The sequence below is a fragment of the Apis florea genome, unplaced genomic scaffold (assembly GCF_048593485.1).
Source record: "Apis florea isolate Af1SG1 unplaced genomic scaffold, ASM4859348v1 contig_3081_pilon, whole genome shotgun sequence".
In the NCBI taxonomy this organism is placed as follows: domain Eukaryota; kingdom Metazoa; phylum Arthropoda; class Insecta; order Hymenoptera; family Apidae; genus Apis; species Apis florea.
The window spans coordinates 3,686,224-3,704,320 of record NW_028256703.1 but is presented as its reverse complement, the minus strand read 5'-3'; the positions used below and the strand labels follow the sequence as shown (position 1 = coordinate 3,704,320).

General features: G+C 43.5%; 3 protein-coding genes across 5 annotated transcripts in view; 2 read left to right on the top strand and 1 right to left on the bottom strand.

Annotated features, from left to right (window-relative positions):
* LOC100872664 (uncharacterized) overlaps positions 1-12,722 on the top strand; it is a 29,609-nt gene extending 16,887 nt beyond the window's left edge. For both annotated transcript variants that reach the window (XM_086909299.1, XM_086909298.1), the window contains 7 exons: positions 7,381-7,443; positions 10,614-10,681; positions 10,779-10,893; positions 11,482-11,650; positions 11,713-11,855; positions 11,945-12,069; positions 12,169-12,722. In XM_086909299.1, coding sequence (XP_086765425.1) covers positions 7,381-7,443; positions 10,614-10,681; positions 10,779-10,893; positions 11,482-11,650; positions 11,713-11,855; positions 11,945-12,069; positions 12,169-12,517 — 1,032 coding nt within the window. In that variant the 3' untranslated portion in view covers positions 12,518-12,722. The remainder of the gene's footprint in view (positions 1-7,380; positions 7,444-10,613; positions 10,682-10,778; positions 10,894-11,481; positions 11,651-11,712; positions 11,856-11,944; positions 12,070-12,168) is intronic.
* LOC100864606 (lipase member H-A-like) lies at positions 1,908-6,163 on the bottom strand. 2 transcript variants are annotated; one of them, XM_086909301.1, is made up of 6 exons: positions 6,044-6,163; positions 4,235-4,334; positions 4,020-4,168; positions 3,283-3,518; positions 2,980-3,226; positions 1,908-2,903 (listed from the first exon to the last, which is right to left on the bottom strand). In XM_086909301.1, exons 1-6 carry the CDS (start codon positions 6,096-6,098, stop codon positions 2,674-2,676), a joined length of 1,017 nt encoding a protein of 338 aa, XP_086765427.1. In that variant the 5' UTR covers positions 6,099-6,163; the 3' UTR covers positions 1,908-2,673. The 2 variants fall into 2 exon arrangements, with proteins under 2 accessions (XP_086765427.1, XP_086765426.1); XM_086909300.1 differs by having other exon boundaries at positions 2,985-3,226.
* On the top strand, positions 8,872-10,300 carry LOC105736410 (uncharacterized). Its single transcript, XM_031918566.2, has 3 exons — positions 8,872-9,141; positions 9,228-10,032; positions 10,141-10,300. Exons 1-3 carry the CDS (start codon positions 9,097-9,099, stop codon positions 10,146-10,148), a joined length of 858 nt encoding a protein of 285 aa, XP_031774426.2. The 5' UTR covers positions 8,872-9,096; the 3' UTR covers positions 10,149-10,300.
* Positions 12,723-18,097: the final 5,375 nt, after the last annotated feature.

The window sequence follows — 18,097 nt, the reverse complement described above, 5'->3', positions numbered from 1 at the left end:
ATGCACCTTTATCGATGGCGGGGAGGGGGATATCGGGAAGGCCCGATTTGAATGCTGCCGAGACTGCGCCCAACTAGACTTTATTTCGTTCCATCGATTTCGCCGCTGTCGCTGACAGGGGTAAAACCCGATAACGTTACGTCTCATTGGAGTCGATTCGGAGCGAGAAATTCCCGATTCAAATTCACACTTTCGTACGATAATCTCCATCTCTCGATCGGCCAACGTGTTCTTTTAACAAGCGCCTCTTAAACCGAACGCGCGCGAACTCCGTTCCTTTATCGATCGCTTCGAATTTCCGTAAAATAAGAAATAATTAAGCTGGAAATTCGAGCTTCTCTCGTTCCATTTTACGCGGCCTCGAAATAAATTTGATGAAATTATTAGGGAAGGGCCGGAAGCATAGGATTCAACGTGCGCGACATTTAGCCTCTCTGGGGGGATGTTTCGTTAAAAGTGGAACGTGTTGCAAAACTACTATCTACCTACCTACCTATTTACTACCACCTACCGGATTTACTCGTATATATTCTCTTTCGAGTCGTCGCCTCTCGTAAATAAGCCTCGAAAGCGAAATCCGTTTCGGAAAATTGAATTTCGTACGCGAGATCGAGCGTAGAAAAACGTTCCATGGAACGACCGGGTCTTGGGGGTAAAAAGTTTTCCTGATCCAAAATTCGTTCGAATATTTAACTTTAAAAAGATTTTCGAGAATATTCGTCATGGAAGAAGGAAATTTTGATCAACGGTGAACGGTAATCGGTTCTTCGCGCGAAAACTCGATTTTCCAGATACAAGGCAGGTGGGCCACGACACTCGTGGGATTTCCACGATACCGAGAGAGAGAGAAAGAGGGGGAGAGGAAACGTGGCGCGTTCGTGTCCAGCCGGTGGTCTTTCAAGACTAGGGTCATCTATAACCCTGGCCATAGGTCGTCGATCGTTATCGACCTGTCGGTGGTGAATTTTTTAACGCAGTTGCCGGGTTGATTGACCGCCGATCCCCTACCGTCTTCGAAGGTAAGGATTGAAAGATTTTGCGCGCGCACCACCGACTCGGCTCCATTGAAGGAAAGCTCATACGATTTCCCTCGTGGAATATTAAGAAAAAGGGAAAGAAAAAATTCACCCAAGATAACAAGAACAAACAAATAGGAAAGGAAGAGTGAGTTTACATAAATCGTTTCATCGATTCCACGAGGAATTGCATTTCTATTGTGTCTACGCGCCCCCAGTCTACCACTAGATTCATCTAAAGTGCGTCCTCGAGACTGAACCCTCGAGGAGATACACCCGATCGGATTCCTTTCAATTCGTGGTTCTTTTGCGCGAGGATTCCTCTCTTTCTCTCTTCTTCTTCTTCTTCTTTATTCGCGTTTTAAATCTCGTACACGCTAAATTTCGCAATACGATCGTTTCAGATCACGTAACTTTACTTGCAAAAGTCTCACCCTCCCCGCTTTTATCGACTTCTCGAGAGCACTACAACCACTCGAACTTTGGATCCGTTTCGAAAATACCGGATAGTAGCACCGATTGATTCGATTCGCTTGCGGGTAAACATTTGGATTTTAGTGGAGTGGCGTGTGGCATTTGTTCCAGATTTCTCAGTTTTTTCTTTTTTTTTTTTTTTTCGTTTTATCCATCGCTTCGAATGATACATTCTTCGAAAAATTGAATTGTTCTTGAGTATTCGAGCGCTATCTTCGGTTCGCCTCGACGTTTCATTATCGAAAAAGTGTACCACGGTTCCCTATTCTGGGCCTGGAAACGACGACTGCATCCACTTTGGATGCGAAACGGAGGTGGAGAAAGCTGCTGGCGATGAGCAAGGAGAAAAGCATTGTCTCGAGCGTAAATGCACGTCCACCATTGTGAACCACCCTCCTTGTATCGATAAAGGGGAAAAAAAAAAAAAAAAGAACGAACAAAAAACGTAGCTCATAGTTTCATAGAAATATTCTCTCTCTCTCTCTCTCTCTCTCACTCTCCCTTCCTCTAAAAAAATATCTCGCGTGAAACACACTTTTGATTCTCTACTCGAAAAACGATCGAGTAAAAATTTCTGCTCCATTTTTCGTGTAATTTTATCTACGAGCAAAACTGTGCACTCTACTTCTCCCCTATATTTTCCAACTTTCTTTTTTTCTCTTTTTGGACTGCAAGATCGCAAGATTTTCTCGAATCTTTGAAATCGTTGCAAAAAAGTATACTCGCTCTATATTTGGAGATATATTTGGAGATCGGCCAGATTTTCATCCTTTCTCATTGTTCATCCAAAGTTTACCGAGTTTTTGATCAAATGTTTAACAAAATTATCCCCGACAAAGGGTTGTCCTTATCCGATTATCGCTCGAAAGAGATTCGTCCTTGGAATTTCCATATTTCCTAGGCCTGGCTAAATAAATTGTATCAAATTGTAACTGGCCGCAGTCGCCGTCAGTCGTCGCAAAGAAGAGAAACTGCTCGATGATAGTCAACTTTATTCACCGTGTTTTCCCCTTCCTTTTCTTCGGAGCTGATGATTTGGGCAATTTTCACTTTTTCCTTTCTTGCCGTATATAAAATCGTCCCTCAACTTCTTCCTCCTCCGTTTCATTGGCACGATCCCTGTCGAGCAAGTTCTCGAAAGAAATCTAAAATCTCGATGGCATGGTTCATCCAAAACTGAACGTCACGCGTAGCCTGTCGCGTTCCTCGCGAAAGGTGGCTGCGCGTTGGTCCTCAAGTAAAATTTCCCTCTCGTTCCGTGATCCACGGCGAAGCCCATCAACGCTTGGGGCGTCCACCTGCAATCCACCGGGATGTCCGGCCGCCATTTTGCGCATCGACTGGCCGGGAAACCGAAAGGATTCGTCACCGACTCGGCGTAGAACATCCACGCGCGATGATGGCCACAAAAGACTGCGAAGAGGCGAAAGTGAGAAGAACGACAAGTCGTTTCGAAACAATAACGTTTGGAGAAATTTGGATTTCTTACTGTACCGATTGACGAATCTCGACAAGCTTCTCTGAAACGCGTTCTCCGTTTCGTCGCAGCCGGGCTGCTTCGGTTTCCCACCGTTCGGATAGAAGTCGACGTGGCCCAACGGATTCGGGAAGCCCAGGATCCCCCCGTCCGTGTGGATCACGTCCACGAACGCGGCGTCCGTCCTCGCCAAGTGGCCCTCGTTGCCCGTGTTCATGTAGAGTGGGTAGGCGGCGTCCAGCCCCGTGATCCTGCCCACCTTCAAGAAGAATTCGTTCGAGAAAGAGAAAAGGATTTGGATAATTGGGTGCCCACCTTCCGCGGGGACAAAGCTTTCCCCATGAAACCAGCTATCTCGGCCCCCAGGCTGAAACCAATTACGTGCAAGTCGGGCAGGGACACGGCCCCCCGAGCGGCCAGCCATTCGACGAGGCGGGCGAGCTGAGGCCCGACTATTCTCGTGTTTCTCACAGCTGTCACGTACCACGGCAGGCCGGCCAACTTTGCCCAGTTCACCAGAATCACGTTGTACTCCCCCCGTTTCAGGTAAACTGGAAGGTTAAGAACGTTTGAATATCTCCTCTTCGGAGAGGGAATTGGACGATTTTTTTATTTAGATCGAAGCAATCGGTGGAATCGATCGCGGTGGGGTTGGAAAGTTGTTTTCGGGGTCGGAAAACGGGGTCTTCTGCCGAGAGGAGTTGAGAGGCGGGGGAAATACGGATCAAGTTTCCGCGTTGAAAGGGCGAACTTTCCACGATTCATCATTGTGTCGTCTTGCAACGGGGCTCGTACCTTCTCAACCCAGTGTTCCATCGGTTCCTGTCCATTCGAATCTCGCTGTTCGACATATCTGATGACACGAATATTTCCACAAGTAGAAGACTTTTATTTACGTAGATTTTGCGTTTGGTCGTAAAAATTTAAACGGACGTTTCTTTAAACGTTGTTTCTTTCTCTTTGATCGAATGATGATAGTAAAATAGGAGTAATATTTAATTGAAAATTCGTTGGATCGTGAATAGGGGGAGTAATAACAAGTGCAAAAGTACCATCGCGTATCGCCACGGCGCTTCTTCCCGTCGCGCTCTCGCTGTATCCGTGGATGAAAATTACGGTCGGATATCTGCCGTTGAAATTGCTCCTCCCCAACGAATACGGGTCCGAGATATTCAACGTCGCTCCGCAATTCGGGTTCCTCCTGCGAAGCAACGAATTTCCACCCGATGTCAGATCCAACATTCCTCTTATTCTAATTTTTCCTTACCTGGTGTACACAAGATACTCTATGTCCCGATTCACGTCGATGGGGCAACAGTACGAGCAGACGCCGGACGGGAGCGGCGTGGCGTGGAGCGCATTCTCGCCTGGAATGGGAGAGAAAGGGAAACGTAAAAAAAAAAAAAAAAAAAAAAAAAAGGAAAACTCGAGCAATGATCTTCGTCGTTGAAAAACACGTGATGTCGCGTGCTCCTTCTCCCAAAGATTTCTTCCACCGAATATATGGAAAATAACGTTCTCGAGGCGATTTATCCGGAGCAAGCCGGATGATATATCGACTATTATCGTGATTAACGATCGCCAACCGATTTACATGCACGCGCACATCCACCGTCGAATCTCTCGTTGTCGCGTTTCGTTTCACTCAGAAGAGAGAGAGAGAGAGAGAGGAAGGAAACTCGCAAACTTCGGCACGGCTTGGTTTAATACTCGGTGAAGTGGAGAGACCGTAACCAGCTGGTTGTTCACAAAGCGGAATTGTACGCGCGAATGGGACGTAAATCAGTTACGTACGGGCAGCGGCACGCTTTACGACCTGGTTAAATTTTGCCAGCCAGGCGTCGCTTATCGCCGCCTCGCTCGACCCACGTAATTTCCGCCGAGGACAAAGAGTAGTGGAAACAGTGGTAGCGATACCCCCCTTTTCCGTCTTGTTACGCCGATCTCTGTCGCGTGATCCCCCCTCCTCCTCCCTCTGCCGGGTATCGTGCCCGTCGGCGATTAAATTTTTTATAAACGAAACGAATGTTTGTCCAACATCGACCCAGCCTTAATAAAGGATTCCCTCGGAAATGATCGATTCGACGAAACGAAACCTTGGATCGCCCCGTTCTTTCTTTCGTCACGACGTGGTGGAGATTGATTCCGCAACAACTCGATGAGAGAATGTTTTGAGAAAAGGCGATTCGTTTCTGGGGAGAAAGTATGCTTGAACCGATCGAGCGTATTGTTGCCGCGTTTCGCAGAGGACTGTGAGCGAAACAGGTTTCGGCCGCGATATCGATTACGCGCTGTTAATCTAATCGTGATCTTGCTCGATGAAACGCGAGAGTATTGTATTTGTCGTCGCGTGGCGATAAATACACGCGCGATTGCTATTCGTTGGTTTGTGAAAAAAAAGGAAGAAGGAAAGGAAGAGCTAGGTTCTTAAATCTCCGTTCGATCGGATGATTTCTGATCGCGTGAAACACTTTGAAAAGTATGCGTACAAAGTGAAAGTGGATGGACACAATGTGGATAATTTCTGAATTGTGACTTTCTCTTTGATAACTGATCGAGAATTGTAATAACGCGATCGCGGATAAGTACGAGGGAGTAATTCTCTGGATGTTTAAAGACTGGAAGGTTCGTGTTCCCGGGTAGAATTTTCCTTCGTGTATAAGAAATAAAAAAAAAAAAAAAAGACGAAGAAAAAGAAAAAGATGCGGAATTTCCACATACATCGAAATCCTATTCGTGAATGGGAGCATTCAGGATTTTGAATGAAAAGGAGGTCGGCAAAGGCGATCCCCTAAAATTTAAATAGCGCCATTATCCGTCTCTTTGGTTCCGAATACGCGCGCATTACGAAACTACTCTTTCTCGAGACCGGGGAGAGAACAAAGGGTGCAGATATTTCTGGCACTTTCACAGTCGCTTTCACCCGTTTTTAATTTTCGATCAACCGTAGTGGAAACTGATTCACCGCCCGATTCAAATAAATATCGCGGAGCCAGATAAATGATCGAATTCGTTCGGAAATTATATATATAAAAAAAAATCACTGGAAAAATAAATAAACTCGATCGAAAATTACCTGTTTTGAAGACGATTATGCGACACAGTACAGAAGCGAGAAACAACGGTATCATGTCATCCGAGAAGAACGATTGGAGAACAACTACGTAAAGAATCGGATTCGAACGAGACGCAAGAGTAAACTGACGCGAAATCGAGAGTTTCTTGCATCGTCTCGGATCGGCGATTTCGAAGGAATTTACTTTTACAAGATGGTTCTAGATCGTTAAACTTAACAAAAAAGAAAGGGAAAGTTGGGCGATAGTCAAGACGAAACAGACTCAGTTTTCTTTCGAGTTGTGAAAATATCTGGAATAGAAATATTCGCCGTTGGACAGAGTTTGATATACGCGCTATAACAATTACCGAGAAAATTGAAAGCAATAAATTGGGAGCTAATCGAATGCGCTTGATGGATCTGTTGCCGCTACGATTGGAAACGGTGTATCGGATAGAAATTGCACAATTTCCTCGTGGTAATTCCATTATCCTGCCGAGATTTTGAGCAGTTTAATCGATCGACTCGTAGAAATAGAGACCGCCGCCAAATCATCCGTGGATCATCCGTGCAAATTGCGCGCGGCGCGGAATTTTTCTTTCGAATATAGCCGTGATATTTCTTCGAACTCGACGAGACTCGATGTCGTCGAAATGACGTTTTTTTTTCCCCACTCGATGCCGGATGATCCTGCCCCGGTCGAGGATCGTCCGGTTGTTCCGCACGTACGTGTATCTGGGTCAGGGTGCTTTCCGGATATTAGGGGGATGATGCGCAAAATATCCCCTCCACGATGCAACATTGGTACAGCAACTTTTCACTGTGACGCCCCGTGTCGACCAAATCTCCAATCGAATTCTCTTAATTCTGATCTATACTCATCGCCCTTCGAGTCGGTACTCCTCTCTTCCAACTTGTGTATCCTTACTTCTCGATTCTCCGTTCCGAAATTCTAATCGATGCGATGAATGATTATCGAGAATTGGATAATAATAATAATAATAATAACGACACATATAATGGAAAAATCTAGATTTTTAAGATGGAGTTTAATCATTTGGCGTAAAAAAAAAAAAAAAAAAAAAAAAAAAAAGGAAAAAAAATAAGCTCGTGTAAAAGGGAATAATAAAGAAACCTATAAAGTCGTAACGCGTGGATCGATACATACGTGTAAGAATAGGATCGGAAACTGTTATTGAAGTATTACGGTATTACAATTGTTCGATTTTTTCCAAGGAAAAAGTTTTGGTTACAAAGAAAAGAAAAAAGAAAGGGGAGGGGAAAAAGGATCGATCGATTAACCTGCTACTTCCAATCTCGATCACTTATATACATGTATATATCTTTTTCTGTTTCAGGACAAATTGTTGACCAAGCTCGAGAAAAACGAGCCGGAATTAGCCTCCTCTCAAGAAGACGAGGTGAGTAAAGACGATTTCTTGCGATTACTTTAAAGATCGATCGAAGATTGGTAGGATTCTCGATTGAATGAAAGAATCTCACAGAGAGAGAGAGAGAGAGGGAGGGAATTACCACTTAATCTTGTCGTGGAGCGAAAGAAATTTACCGTGGAAAGTCGAGGTTACCCTCGATTTAATTATCATCCCGGGCAAGAGGGGTGCCAGTGTTGGTGTCCAAGCCAGGTGAGGTCAGCTGCATTTTTCTTGCTCGAGGTAACCTCGTTATCGTCGCCGATTGGAACAAAAAAAGCACAATCCAAAGCGTAATTCGTCATTTTCAACCAAGTCAAAGGAGAAGGGGGTTGATTGGGAAATGAGATTTTGAAGAAAGGAGAACGAAAGGGAGGGAATCTTTCGATATCCTCGAATGGCAAATTATCGTGCAACAATTTTTTTCTCTTAATTTGACACCGATTCATCAAGATCCAAGAGAGAGAGAGAGAGAGAGAGAGAGCTACCCGATTGCTTGTTGGTAGATTCGATTTTCGCGTGGGGAAATATTTTCGAGGAGGGAAATTTGATCTGGTAAAAATTAATTCTCGCGTTATTTTCAAACCTCGTTTTCGCGAAAGAGAACGGGATGGAAGGTGACCCGGAATGAAATTGATACATCGAACGAGGAGAGACGCAATTTTCGACGGTCAAATGGACGAGAGGAAGGCAAGCCTTTCTTTCGAAGACAGTCGTTGGTCCAGAAAAAATTACAATTTCCGAGCGGATAGGCTTGCTCAATGGCTCGCAAAAGTCGATTAACGAAGCTGACAAAGTGGTAGCTACGACCCTGCGACTCCTGACGTGTCTATCCACCCTCGAGCGGCTATTAATATTCCAATTTAATCGACGCTACTTCTCGATTATAATCCTTGGGAAGGATAATCCTTGAACGATCCTTCCGTTTCCATTACGTTCGATATACGACGATTGCTCGCTCGATTCGAAGATTAACACTGCCATACCCGGGATGAATTGCGTTAAACATCAATTGTACACGAGGATAAATCGTCGACTACTACCAATTCAATTACCAGGATTCTTGTTACAAGGAAGAGACGGAGATATTTGACGAAAGAGACGAGAGACTGGATCGGAGTCGAGATCGAGATTGATATATTTCTTATTAAAAGGAATAACAAACCGTTCGAGTTAATAATTGTTACGTAAGCTGGAAATCAGCCGGCATTGTTGTCGTTACCTGGCAAATTCACTTCCCGGGAAAAAAGATAAATTTGTTGTTAAAAGAGCGTGTTAGATGAATATCGGATACGGCGAGTGATAACGAGCGACAGCAATTATCATCCGTCCATCTTTGTTCCGGTACAACACCTCCAAGTAGCCACCGAATAGTCACGGCCGCGAAAAAAAATCCTTCCATTGTTTCCTTCGCTTGTTATTCCGGCGGCGAAAAACAAAGGAAAATTACAAGTTGCCATCACCGATGAAAAATACACCGGCGATGGAAGGCAACGAGAACGACCGTGATTCCCTTATTAACCAATTCCTCTTCTGCCTCACCTCCCCCGTTTTCGCGTAATTACACGTCGCGTGATAACTATTTGTTCGAGGGGGATTAAATATCCGCGGGAGACAGTGGCCGGTGTCAAAACGTCGGTGAACATGAAGCATCTTCTATTCATCGCCATCGCTTTGCTCGGCCTCTCCGTAAGCAAATTCTTCGAGCCAATATTAAATCATATATATATGTATCTCGATAAAATCGAACTTAAACTTTAATACTTTTATATCAGTTGGTCGGAGCATTGTCGTCCGAATACTCGAGCATTTCTAGCGATAGCAGCAGCCGGGAGAAGCGTAGCCCTGACGATGGCCCTCCAAACGGTCCACCTCCGCACGGACCACCTCCACACGGGCCACCTCCTCCGGGACCACCTCCTTCGGGACCACCACCGATGGATATGATCGATCAGGGAGCGATTGATCAAGAATCGTCGACTCAGGAATCGAGGAGCAGGAGAGAGGCTCAAAATATGCCTATGCCGGGTGGTATGGGCGACATGGGAGGTGGAATGGGGGCCAGCATGGGTGGCGGCTTTGGAGGTGGTATGGGAGGTGGCGCGTCTCAGTTGAGGAGCAGGAGATCGGCTCAAAATATGCCTATGCCGGGTGGTATGGGCGACATGGGAGGTGGAATGGGGGCCAGCATGGGTGGCGGCTTTGGAGGTGGTATGGGAGGTGGCGCGTCTCAGTTGAGGAGCAGGAGATCGGCTCAAAATATGCCTATGCCGGGTGGTATGGGCGGCATGGGAGGTGGAATGGGGGCCAGCATGGGTGGCGGCGTTGGGGGTGGGATGGGTGGTGGCGCGTTGAGGAGCAAGAGAGCGGCTCAAAGTGGAAGAATTATGGACGACATGGACGATGGGATGGGAGGTGGTATGTCAAATAGGCCGCCTCAAGTGAGAAGTAGAAGAGCGGCGCAAAATCCTCCCTTGCCGGGAGGAGGTATGGGAGGTGGTATGGAAGGTGGAGTTAGCATGGGTGTTAACTTTGGAGCTGGGGCGAGAGCTGGTGCTGGTGGAGGTTCGGGTCAACCGGGTATGTGAAAAAAAGGAAAAAGATACGCGTGGATGAGAATTTTTTGACAAGTTAATATCGCAATTGATGTATCGAATGTATTTTTTTCTTCTTCCTTTTTTTTTCCAGCAAACTAGGAGTGGCAACACTTGTTCACCATGGTCCATCATAATTGCGAAATAGTTATAAATAGGATCGTTTTAGATATGGTCAAGGGACTACTGTACGTAGTGGTTTAGATGTTAAAATGTTGGAATAAATTTGATTGATAAAAAAAGAAAGGAAAAAATTCTTCTTATTCGAGTTTTCTCGTGTTTCCGTGTAATGAAAATTCGAATCCTGATCCTTACCTTACCTTTTTAAACTACCTTCCTCCTTGGAAGAATTATTCCTGAGGGGGCGATAGCGATCCTCTGCTTACTACAGGTTTACTCGTTTAGTCGTTGAAAATTTCCGCTGACCAGCCGGCAACTCCCGAAGGGATTTCATCGGATTTCACGTTTGGCGCGAATCGGCCGCGTGGATCGAGAGAGATCGAGAATTAATACGAATCTCCCCGGTTCGATGAAATTTTAATTTTAATTTTCCTTTCTTCCCCACAGTGCGTGATCTGTGTGAATGCCAGAGCCACGATGCAAACTGCTCCGTGTGGTCATCGGGTCGTTTGCAGGTAAAAAAGAATCTTCTTCTGGAATTCGCAATACGGATTCATGCGATACAGTTTTCCATATATATATATATATTTTTTTCTGTCATTTCAATCGCAGGCGTTGCTTCGTCAAGACGATACAAATGGCCGTGTCGCAGAGGCTTTTACCATTGAGATGCGTGATATGCAGAGCGAAGATTCTACGTTTGAAACAAACCCTCATCCCACGGGACGTAAGTAGTGCAAATAATCGGCATAGCTTTTTTTAATCACCGCAACTCACCCTCTCGTCTCTCGTCCCTCGAGGAACGAGGCTCTCGACGACGACGTCTTACGATTGCTTCGAGGCGCGATTTTCCTCTTCTTTCTTTCTTTTTTTTTTTTCACAGATGCAAAAAAAAAAACGAAAAAAACGCGTGCGACTGTGGTATTCGTGGCTCGTCGATGTGATTGCACACGAGTGTAAAATTGTCGTTAATTGGAGCGAGCTCGGAAACCACTCGTCGCCTTGGCTGCGAGGTCGAATAGCCCCCTCGTGCACACCACTATTTTCGAAACGGTTTTAATAAATATCGCCAATCCTGCAATTAATCTCGCGAAATTTCAATTTCTCTAAAACGAGAAGGCACGATCCATGAATAATTCCAACGTTTCGATAAAAGTTTCAAAGCAAATTTTTCAAACGTTACTTTAAACTTCAAACCAAGCGTTCCTTTCGTTTTAATTTAACGTGCCCTTCTTCTTCTTTTTTTTTTTTTTTTCTTTTCTTACGAACGAAAATCTTTTAATAAATCTTCTCACTCTCGCGACACTTTTCACAGTACTCGATGTCGGGAAAGTCGTGGGTTCTGCCGCAAAGCGCCTCGGAGTACAATATGGGGGCAGGGGTGCCCGTTGGGGTGACCGGACCCGGCGGAAGGTGGGTGGCCGGAAGCGTCCCAGCCTCCGCCTCCCTCTACTCTATGGCAAGCGGTTCATCCTCTATTTCCGGTTCGTTGAAAATCGGGAAATTCGCGAAATATATGTGATAAACGTTATTTCGTTCCTTGCAGGGGTGTCTTCCGTGTCTTCCTCGAGTTCGTCGTCCGCGAGTAGCATGGCAAGTTCCAATCTGGGGAAACCTACGAGGGTGAGGCAACCTTCGGGCGCGACTTTGAGACGCTCGCAGACGCAATCTATGAAGATGAGAATTCAGGTCCGTTGGATGAGAACTTACCCCTTGGGAATTCAATAAGCGAAATTCTATTAAAATGGTTAATTTCCTGTTTAATTGTATCCGATCAGGAGTATCAAGATCCGGTTCAACAGGTCGCCGAGGAGGAAGAGGTGATGAGGGAAAATCGTAGGTTGCCGCCTATCAAGGAATTCCAAAGAGATTATCGCGCGGGGAAAGCATCGACTAGGATAAGGTGGTAAATTAAATTGGATTTTTCTTTTCTTTCTCTCTCTCTCTCTCTATATATATATATCTCATCATTGTTTCAACGGTGTTATTCGTGGTCCTCCAGATGTGCTCAAAAAATTGTGACTCAACTGGAAGCGTCGCCGAGTCCCAGGGACTCGAGCAACGTGTCCAGCTCGACGTCCTCGTCATCGAATAAATCCACGTCGAAGAGGCCTCAGTCGGCGCCGAAGTTGTCGGTGGTCCAAGAGATCCAGAAGTCGAAGAAGGAGAAGGAAAGGGAGAAGGAGCGGGAAAAAGCGGAGAAGGCTCGCCAGAAGGAGGAGGAGAAGGCGGAGAAGACGAGGCAGAAGGAGGCTAAGAAGTTGGCCAAAGAGGAGAAGAAGAGGGCGAAGAAGGAAGCGAAGGCGAGGCGAAAGGAGGCCGAAGAATCCCTCCTTAGGGAGGAAAAGTAGTCTTCGAGTCGAGTAGGAGCGACAAGTAGAAAAATCCGAGAACGATCGATAAGCCTGGAAAAAAAAAAAGAAAAAGGAGGATTTCGAATAATCACTAGGATCTCATCGTGCTCGGGGGTGCAAGGTGTTCAAGCTGTGTCGTGGACGCGTGATCGTTATTAAAGAAAGAAAGATAAAAAAAAAAAAAAAAAAGAAAAAAAAGGAAAATCAAAAGATTCACAAGAGCATTTTGTAATTCTATCTAGGGTCTAGTTAGTGTTCTTCTCGAGACGCGCGGCCATTTCGATGATTCAAAAGTAGGCAGTGGTGTCTACTACCTATATGATATAATATAATAGCGTTTTCATTCCGGAGAGGAAGGGTCTATTTATCGACTATACTTATCGCTTTATTTAAAGAACAATTTAGGATAAGGCATTTTAACGTTTTATAAAAGGGCGAGGTGGGGTTAGTGGGACGCTTTCGCGGGACAGCTTGAACCGATGCCAATCCCGAGGGATGTGAGAGAACGTGTAGCGACGATAGGGGGAAAAAAAAAAGAAGGAAAAAAAAAAAAAACGTATATCTAAGAAAACCTAGAAGCGGCCAAACATAGTAACCTGTCATATCGAGTTATCGCGGACTAATAATACTAATCGATAGGAAGACTCGAGAGAAAAGCGTAGCGCTACGTTGCTATTATTTGATTATCGCGTAATCTATAATATAAACCTTTATCCTGGGCGTTTCCTTTTTGTAGGAACAGTAACCTCGTGACGTTTCGTCGTTACTTTTTTTCTATAGGATCATCATCGATCGCAACTCGAAATCGGTCATCTCTAGTTGGTTACTACGAGCCACCATCCACGTTCCAAAAACCTATTTTTCGAATAATATCTGCTTCACGGACAATACTTTTGAGTACTGCGTAGCTTTGCGTTGCGATACGCAGTTATCGATCTCCCCGCAGTTCGTCACATTCTTGGAAAACTTGTCGTTGAAGATATATATTCATCATTAACGGGAATCTCCTCGATCGTGCATCTCGATATAATCCTTCTTCCTCCTTCAATTCGTCGATTCGTAGAAATCGACGTCGTAGAAATTCGTTAGAAACTCGTGTTAAAAACGTTAAAAATTCTCGCTGTTCCGTTCTTCGTTCATCCACGACGATTATATACGGAAAAGAAAACGAACGTGTCGAAGGCAATGAGGATCATCAGACGTGGAAAGAAATTCCATTTTATCGAGTACCGATCAAAAAGTATCCATATCTTTTTTTTTTTTCTTTTCTTTCTTTCTTTCGTTTTCATCCTTGCCGATTGATTATTATTTCATCCTGTTCCCTTCGCGCATACGTACTCCTGCACACGTACGTGCATGCATACCTGCGAGACGAGTATATCGACTCGGGGGGAGGTAGACGAACGCAATTCACGTATACACATATACCACGACGATAAGCCTAAGCAAGGGTGTTCGATTAGAAGAACACGCGGAAGGATGTTTATTCTAACGGTGGGGCAGAGTTTAAAGGGAAAAAAAGTGAAGAAAAAAGTAAAAAAAAAAAAAAGAAAAAAAATAAAAAAAAAAATAAAAGAAAAAGAAAAAAATAATCATAGTACAATACGATAGATAGATAGTTAGATAGATAGAATACGACGAAAGCAGAGTTTCGAGTGCAGCGCGTGCCTCGTTTAATCGACTTCGTGATTACTTCGTAGATGAGTAGCGATTTTATCGATTCGTTTAAATCCTCTTCTCTCTCTCGAGACAAGGCTCGAGAAGCTTAATTAATCGATCAACTACTTGCAAAACTATTACCCTTTGCCACGTTGCCCTAGGCGCTATTTCAAAGAGTCCTCTTTATCCCGTAACCCTTTCCACCGAGCGGAAGTGATAAATTACTCGTTCGACGGGAAGCGATCCGTGTTTCATGAACTTTACAGTACTCGTAATATTCTCTTTGGATGTTATTCTCTAATCTCTGGTATTCAAACTACTAGTTTTAAAACTACTTTTAATACTTGGAGAATGGAAGAAATTGCGTTGTATTCGAAGAATTCGATCGATTCGGCGTCGAAGCGTTGAAAAGCCACGGTGACGAGGAAGAGTTAGAAAATTGCGCGGGCGAATTGTAATTAAACGTTGTGTAAAACGTTTGTAATGTTTTAAGCAGCGCGGGTTTTAAGAAGAGCGAGAGAAGGAGAAAAAGTAGGTTGAATATCACGGAGTATACACGATTCACGGTTACGAGACTAATCCCGCGATTAAACCTCTTTGAAACTGTTCTCGCCCCCCCTGTTCCTGCCCCTTACTTTTTCAACCCCTCGGTTCGATGAGCGATACTGGATAAAATGATGCTCGGGGATAGAATTAATAAATGTTTGATCGATATTCTCGTATTATTATTAGACAGACCGATGGTTCTTCTTTTCGTTCTTGGTATACGGGTATACGAGTTACATTTTGAAATTTCTTTTCTTCTTTTTTTTTTTTTTTTTTTTGATTTCATCTCTAGAGATTTATTGTTGTTGAGCCAGCATCGCTCGGGAATCAAGCTCAAGCAGCCAAAAATCAAAAGCAATTTTTTACAACGCGCGACAATGATATTTACAAAGAGCGATGGGATGCGAGGAAAAGAGAGACGAGGAAGGAGAGCAAGAAACGAGACGAGAAGAATTTCGAAAATGGTATGGATAGGATCGCGGCAAGTATCGATCGGTAGACAATCTCTCGATGAGGCGAAGAATTCTCGGTTTTCTTTTTTTTATTATCCCCTCCCCCCCCTCCCCACTTCCGTTCTTCTATCCGTTCTCTTTTTTTTTTATATATATATATATATTCCTTCATAACATTCGTTCGTCCTCCTTCTAACTTGATCTCCTGATTTACTGCACTGCCGGTGATTTTGATTTCTCGAACGATCGAACTTTGCGAGGAAAGGCGAGGAATATCGATTGTATGATAAATCGACGATTTATATTTCCAGAATCGGATCGTTTTTTGATTCGAAGGATAAATGTGTTATCTTTTTTATAAAAAGAAAAGAAAAAAAAAAAGAAAGGAAAATGAAACGAAAGTTCGATCAAGATTCCTTTCCTTTGATTTCTTTCATTCGCGTGTCGTTTTTTACGTATTTTAAATAAGATTTTTCTCGCGAGCAAAAGAAAAAAAAAAGGAAAAAAAAAAAAAAAAGAAGAAAACGGTCGAGAAAGTCTCCAATTTTCCTCCGTTCGAACGATAGAAGATAACTCTCTTCGCATTAGACGAATCGATCCGCGAGCGGGAACAGGAATCCTCTTTGATTTTTCGTTTTCGTTTTCGCGGATGCGATTGCGGCGAAAAAGAGGCGGAAGACGGACGATCTCTTTGTTGTATCCGAGATATAAAATCATCGCGCACATATCAGTAGTGATTAATGCATTTTACCCGGCGTCTTTGCTCCCAACTTCATTATCCACAACGTGAATAATCCGTTCGTCGAGGAACCGGTTTCGAATCTTGTCAAGCCGATGATGAAGTTTAACTCGAGGACGCTGCCAATTAGCGTGTAACGTAGACTGTCAATTATTACCTGTTACATCGGTTTCCATTCGTAAAGCGAGCCGAGCATTTCACGTAAGCATGCATCACGTAATCGACATCGGCATTATTCTATTCCGAAGGAGCTCGTGCCGCTCGAGCCCAACTCGAACTCCATTAAGAAAAAGAAGCACGCGCGCTTCTTTCCAGGGTTCGAGGGAACAGTGTCAAGGGAATCTTCACGCGTTCACATTTCGAATCGTTTCGTTGCGTTCGCAGAGACTTTCTCGAATCTAACGTGAAAAGAAAAAGAAAAAAGGGGGAGAGAGAGAGAGAGAGAGAGAGAGAGAGATGAAAGGAAAATAGGAAAGGAAAGAAAATTGTCGAGAAGACAGAAATAGAGAGAGAGGGAGAGAAAGAAAATGTATGTGTGTGTGTATGTGTGTGTGTGTGAGAGAGAGAGAGAGATGTAGTATGCGTGTTTTCTGCCATCGTAAAGTCAATTTTATCGTGTACGTATGTATATGTATCGTTTCAATAGAAGAACGGACGCTGCAGGTAGATATTTTTGCTGAAACGATTTGTGAGGGACGATTCTTCGATATTACGTGGCCTGAAACTCGAAAGAATAGAGAGAAACGAGAAAGGAATAGACTCGAAGGTTCAGCGATTTCATTATATCTTTGTCGGATCGTAAGAAATTATATGGCAATATCATACGAACCGGCTATAAATCCTGGCCTTCCTGGTGTCACTTTTATGCGTATACAAGATCATGGTTCTTAGTTTGCGATCTACTATATCGTACTCGATCGATTTGAAAATGAAGAGGATCGAGAATGATACGGGATCATACGAAATGCTTCGATAGGCGATAGTAGAGAGATGATACTGATGATAAATGCGGATTAAAGTGATAAATTAAGGATTGTTGAGCTACGAAGATTTTTTCGTATGGCATTTGGAAGAATTATTCAAGAAAGGGAAGGAAAACTTATAAATATCTCGCGACACTAAAATTGTTGGCAATAATATTTCAACTAGAGAAAGAGAGAGAAAGTAGTGGTGGATGAGAGAGAGAGAGAGAGAGAGAGAGAGAGAGATATGAATCGTGCGGCGTCTAATAATCGATACAGCGCGACGTGCATGTATCGCGTTCAATGCGAGGATAACTTTATTGTACTTTATCGTATAAGAGAGATTTGTAGAGAGTTTATATTAGGCCAATTGTCACAGTGAGAGTTATACGATAGCGATGTTTTTTTCTCCTTCAAAAGAAATCGTGGCCAACTATTTCAATTCCCTTCCCTTCCCAGAGAAGAGAATTTCGTTCCGCTTCGCGTCTGATCCACCATGTTTTAATTAGCTCGTCTTTTATCCTCCCAGTTTTATCATCGCCAAGCTTGCGGATCAATCGACGTTCAATAATCGACGAGAAAAATTGGAGAAATAGCACATAGCATTGGATGAACGAAGTTAAAAATGCTAAAAGTGACAGTCCTCGAACAGTCCAAATAGTTGGCCACAATTATACAGGCGCAAAAGATCGTGTCGCGTTCCAGCATAATACTCGCGTAACAATTGCTTGGATGATCAATTTGTGTGATATAGAAAGGATCCATCGAAGGATAATTTCGATTCAGAATGTATTCTCGTAATTTTCAATGATTTTATTTCGTTCCAAGGTACCTGTTCTTGGCCAAATATAGATTAATGAAATTGCGTTAATTAACGTTAAGAGGAAACATAATTTGTTTGTTTGGTAGGTGATTTTCTTTTATTTTAGTCGAAAATTGCATCGAGAAGCAAGTTTCGCGTTGAAAAAAATCAAAATTTATAAACTTATTTAATTGTAGGAATTGATGGATTAAAATGATAATCTAATAGCGTAATGGAACTTGCTTCTTTGATGAATCTTTAAAAAAATATTGCTTTGAACGCGTGAAGACTTAGACAAATCATTTTTCATATTTTCTTTTTACTGTACGTTTTTTTTTTTTTTTTTTAATCAAATTAAGTGTTCAAGCTAAAAAAGCACGTTCAAATGGAGAAAACTTTTCGAATAGTAGATTTTAT

Coding starts and splice junctions, on each gene's coding strand:
- LOC100864606 (XM_086909300.1), bottom strand. CDS start 6,098: ATGATACCGTTGTTTCTCGCTTCTGTACTGTGTCGCATAATCGTCTTC. Junction 3,519..4,019: donor CGCCGTGGCGATACGCGATG/GTACTTTTGCAC, acceptor TTAACCTTCCAG/TTTACCTGAAACGGGGGGAG. Junction 2,904..2,984: donor TTGTCGAGATTCGTCAATCG/GTACAGTAAGAA, acceptor GCCTCTTCGCAG/TCTTTTGTGGCCATCATCGC.
- LOC105736410 (XM_031918566.2), top strand. CDS start 9,097: ATGAAGCATCTTCTATTCATCGCCATCGCTTTGCTCGGCCTCTCC. Junction 9,142..9,227: donor TCGCTTTGCTCGGCCTCTCC/GTAAGCAAATTC, acceptor CTTTTATATCAG/TTGGTCGGAGCATTGTCGTC.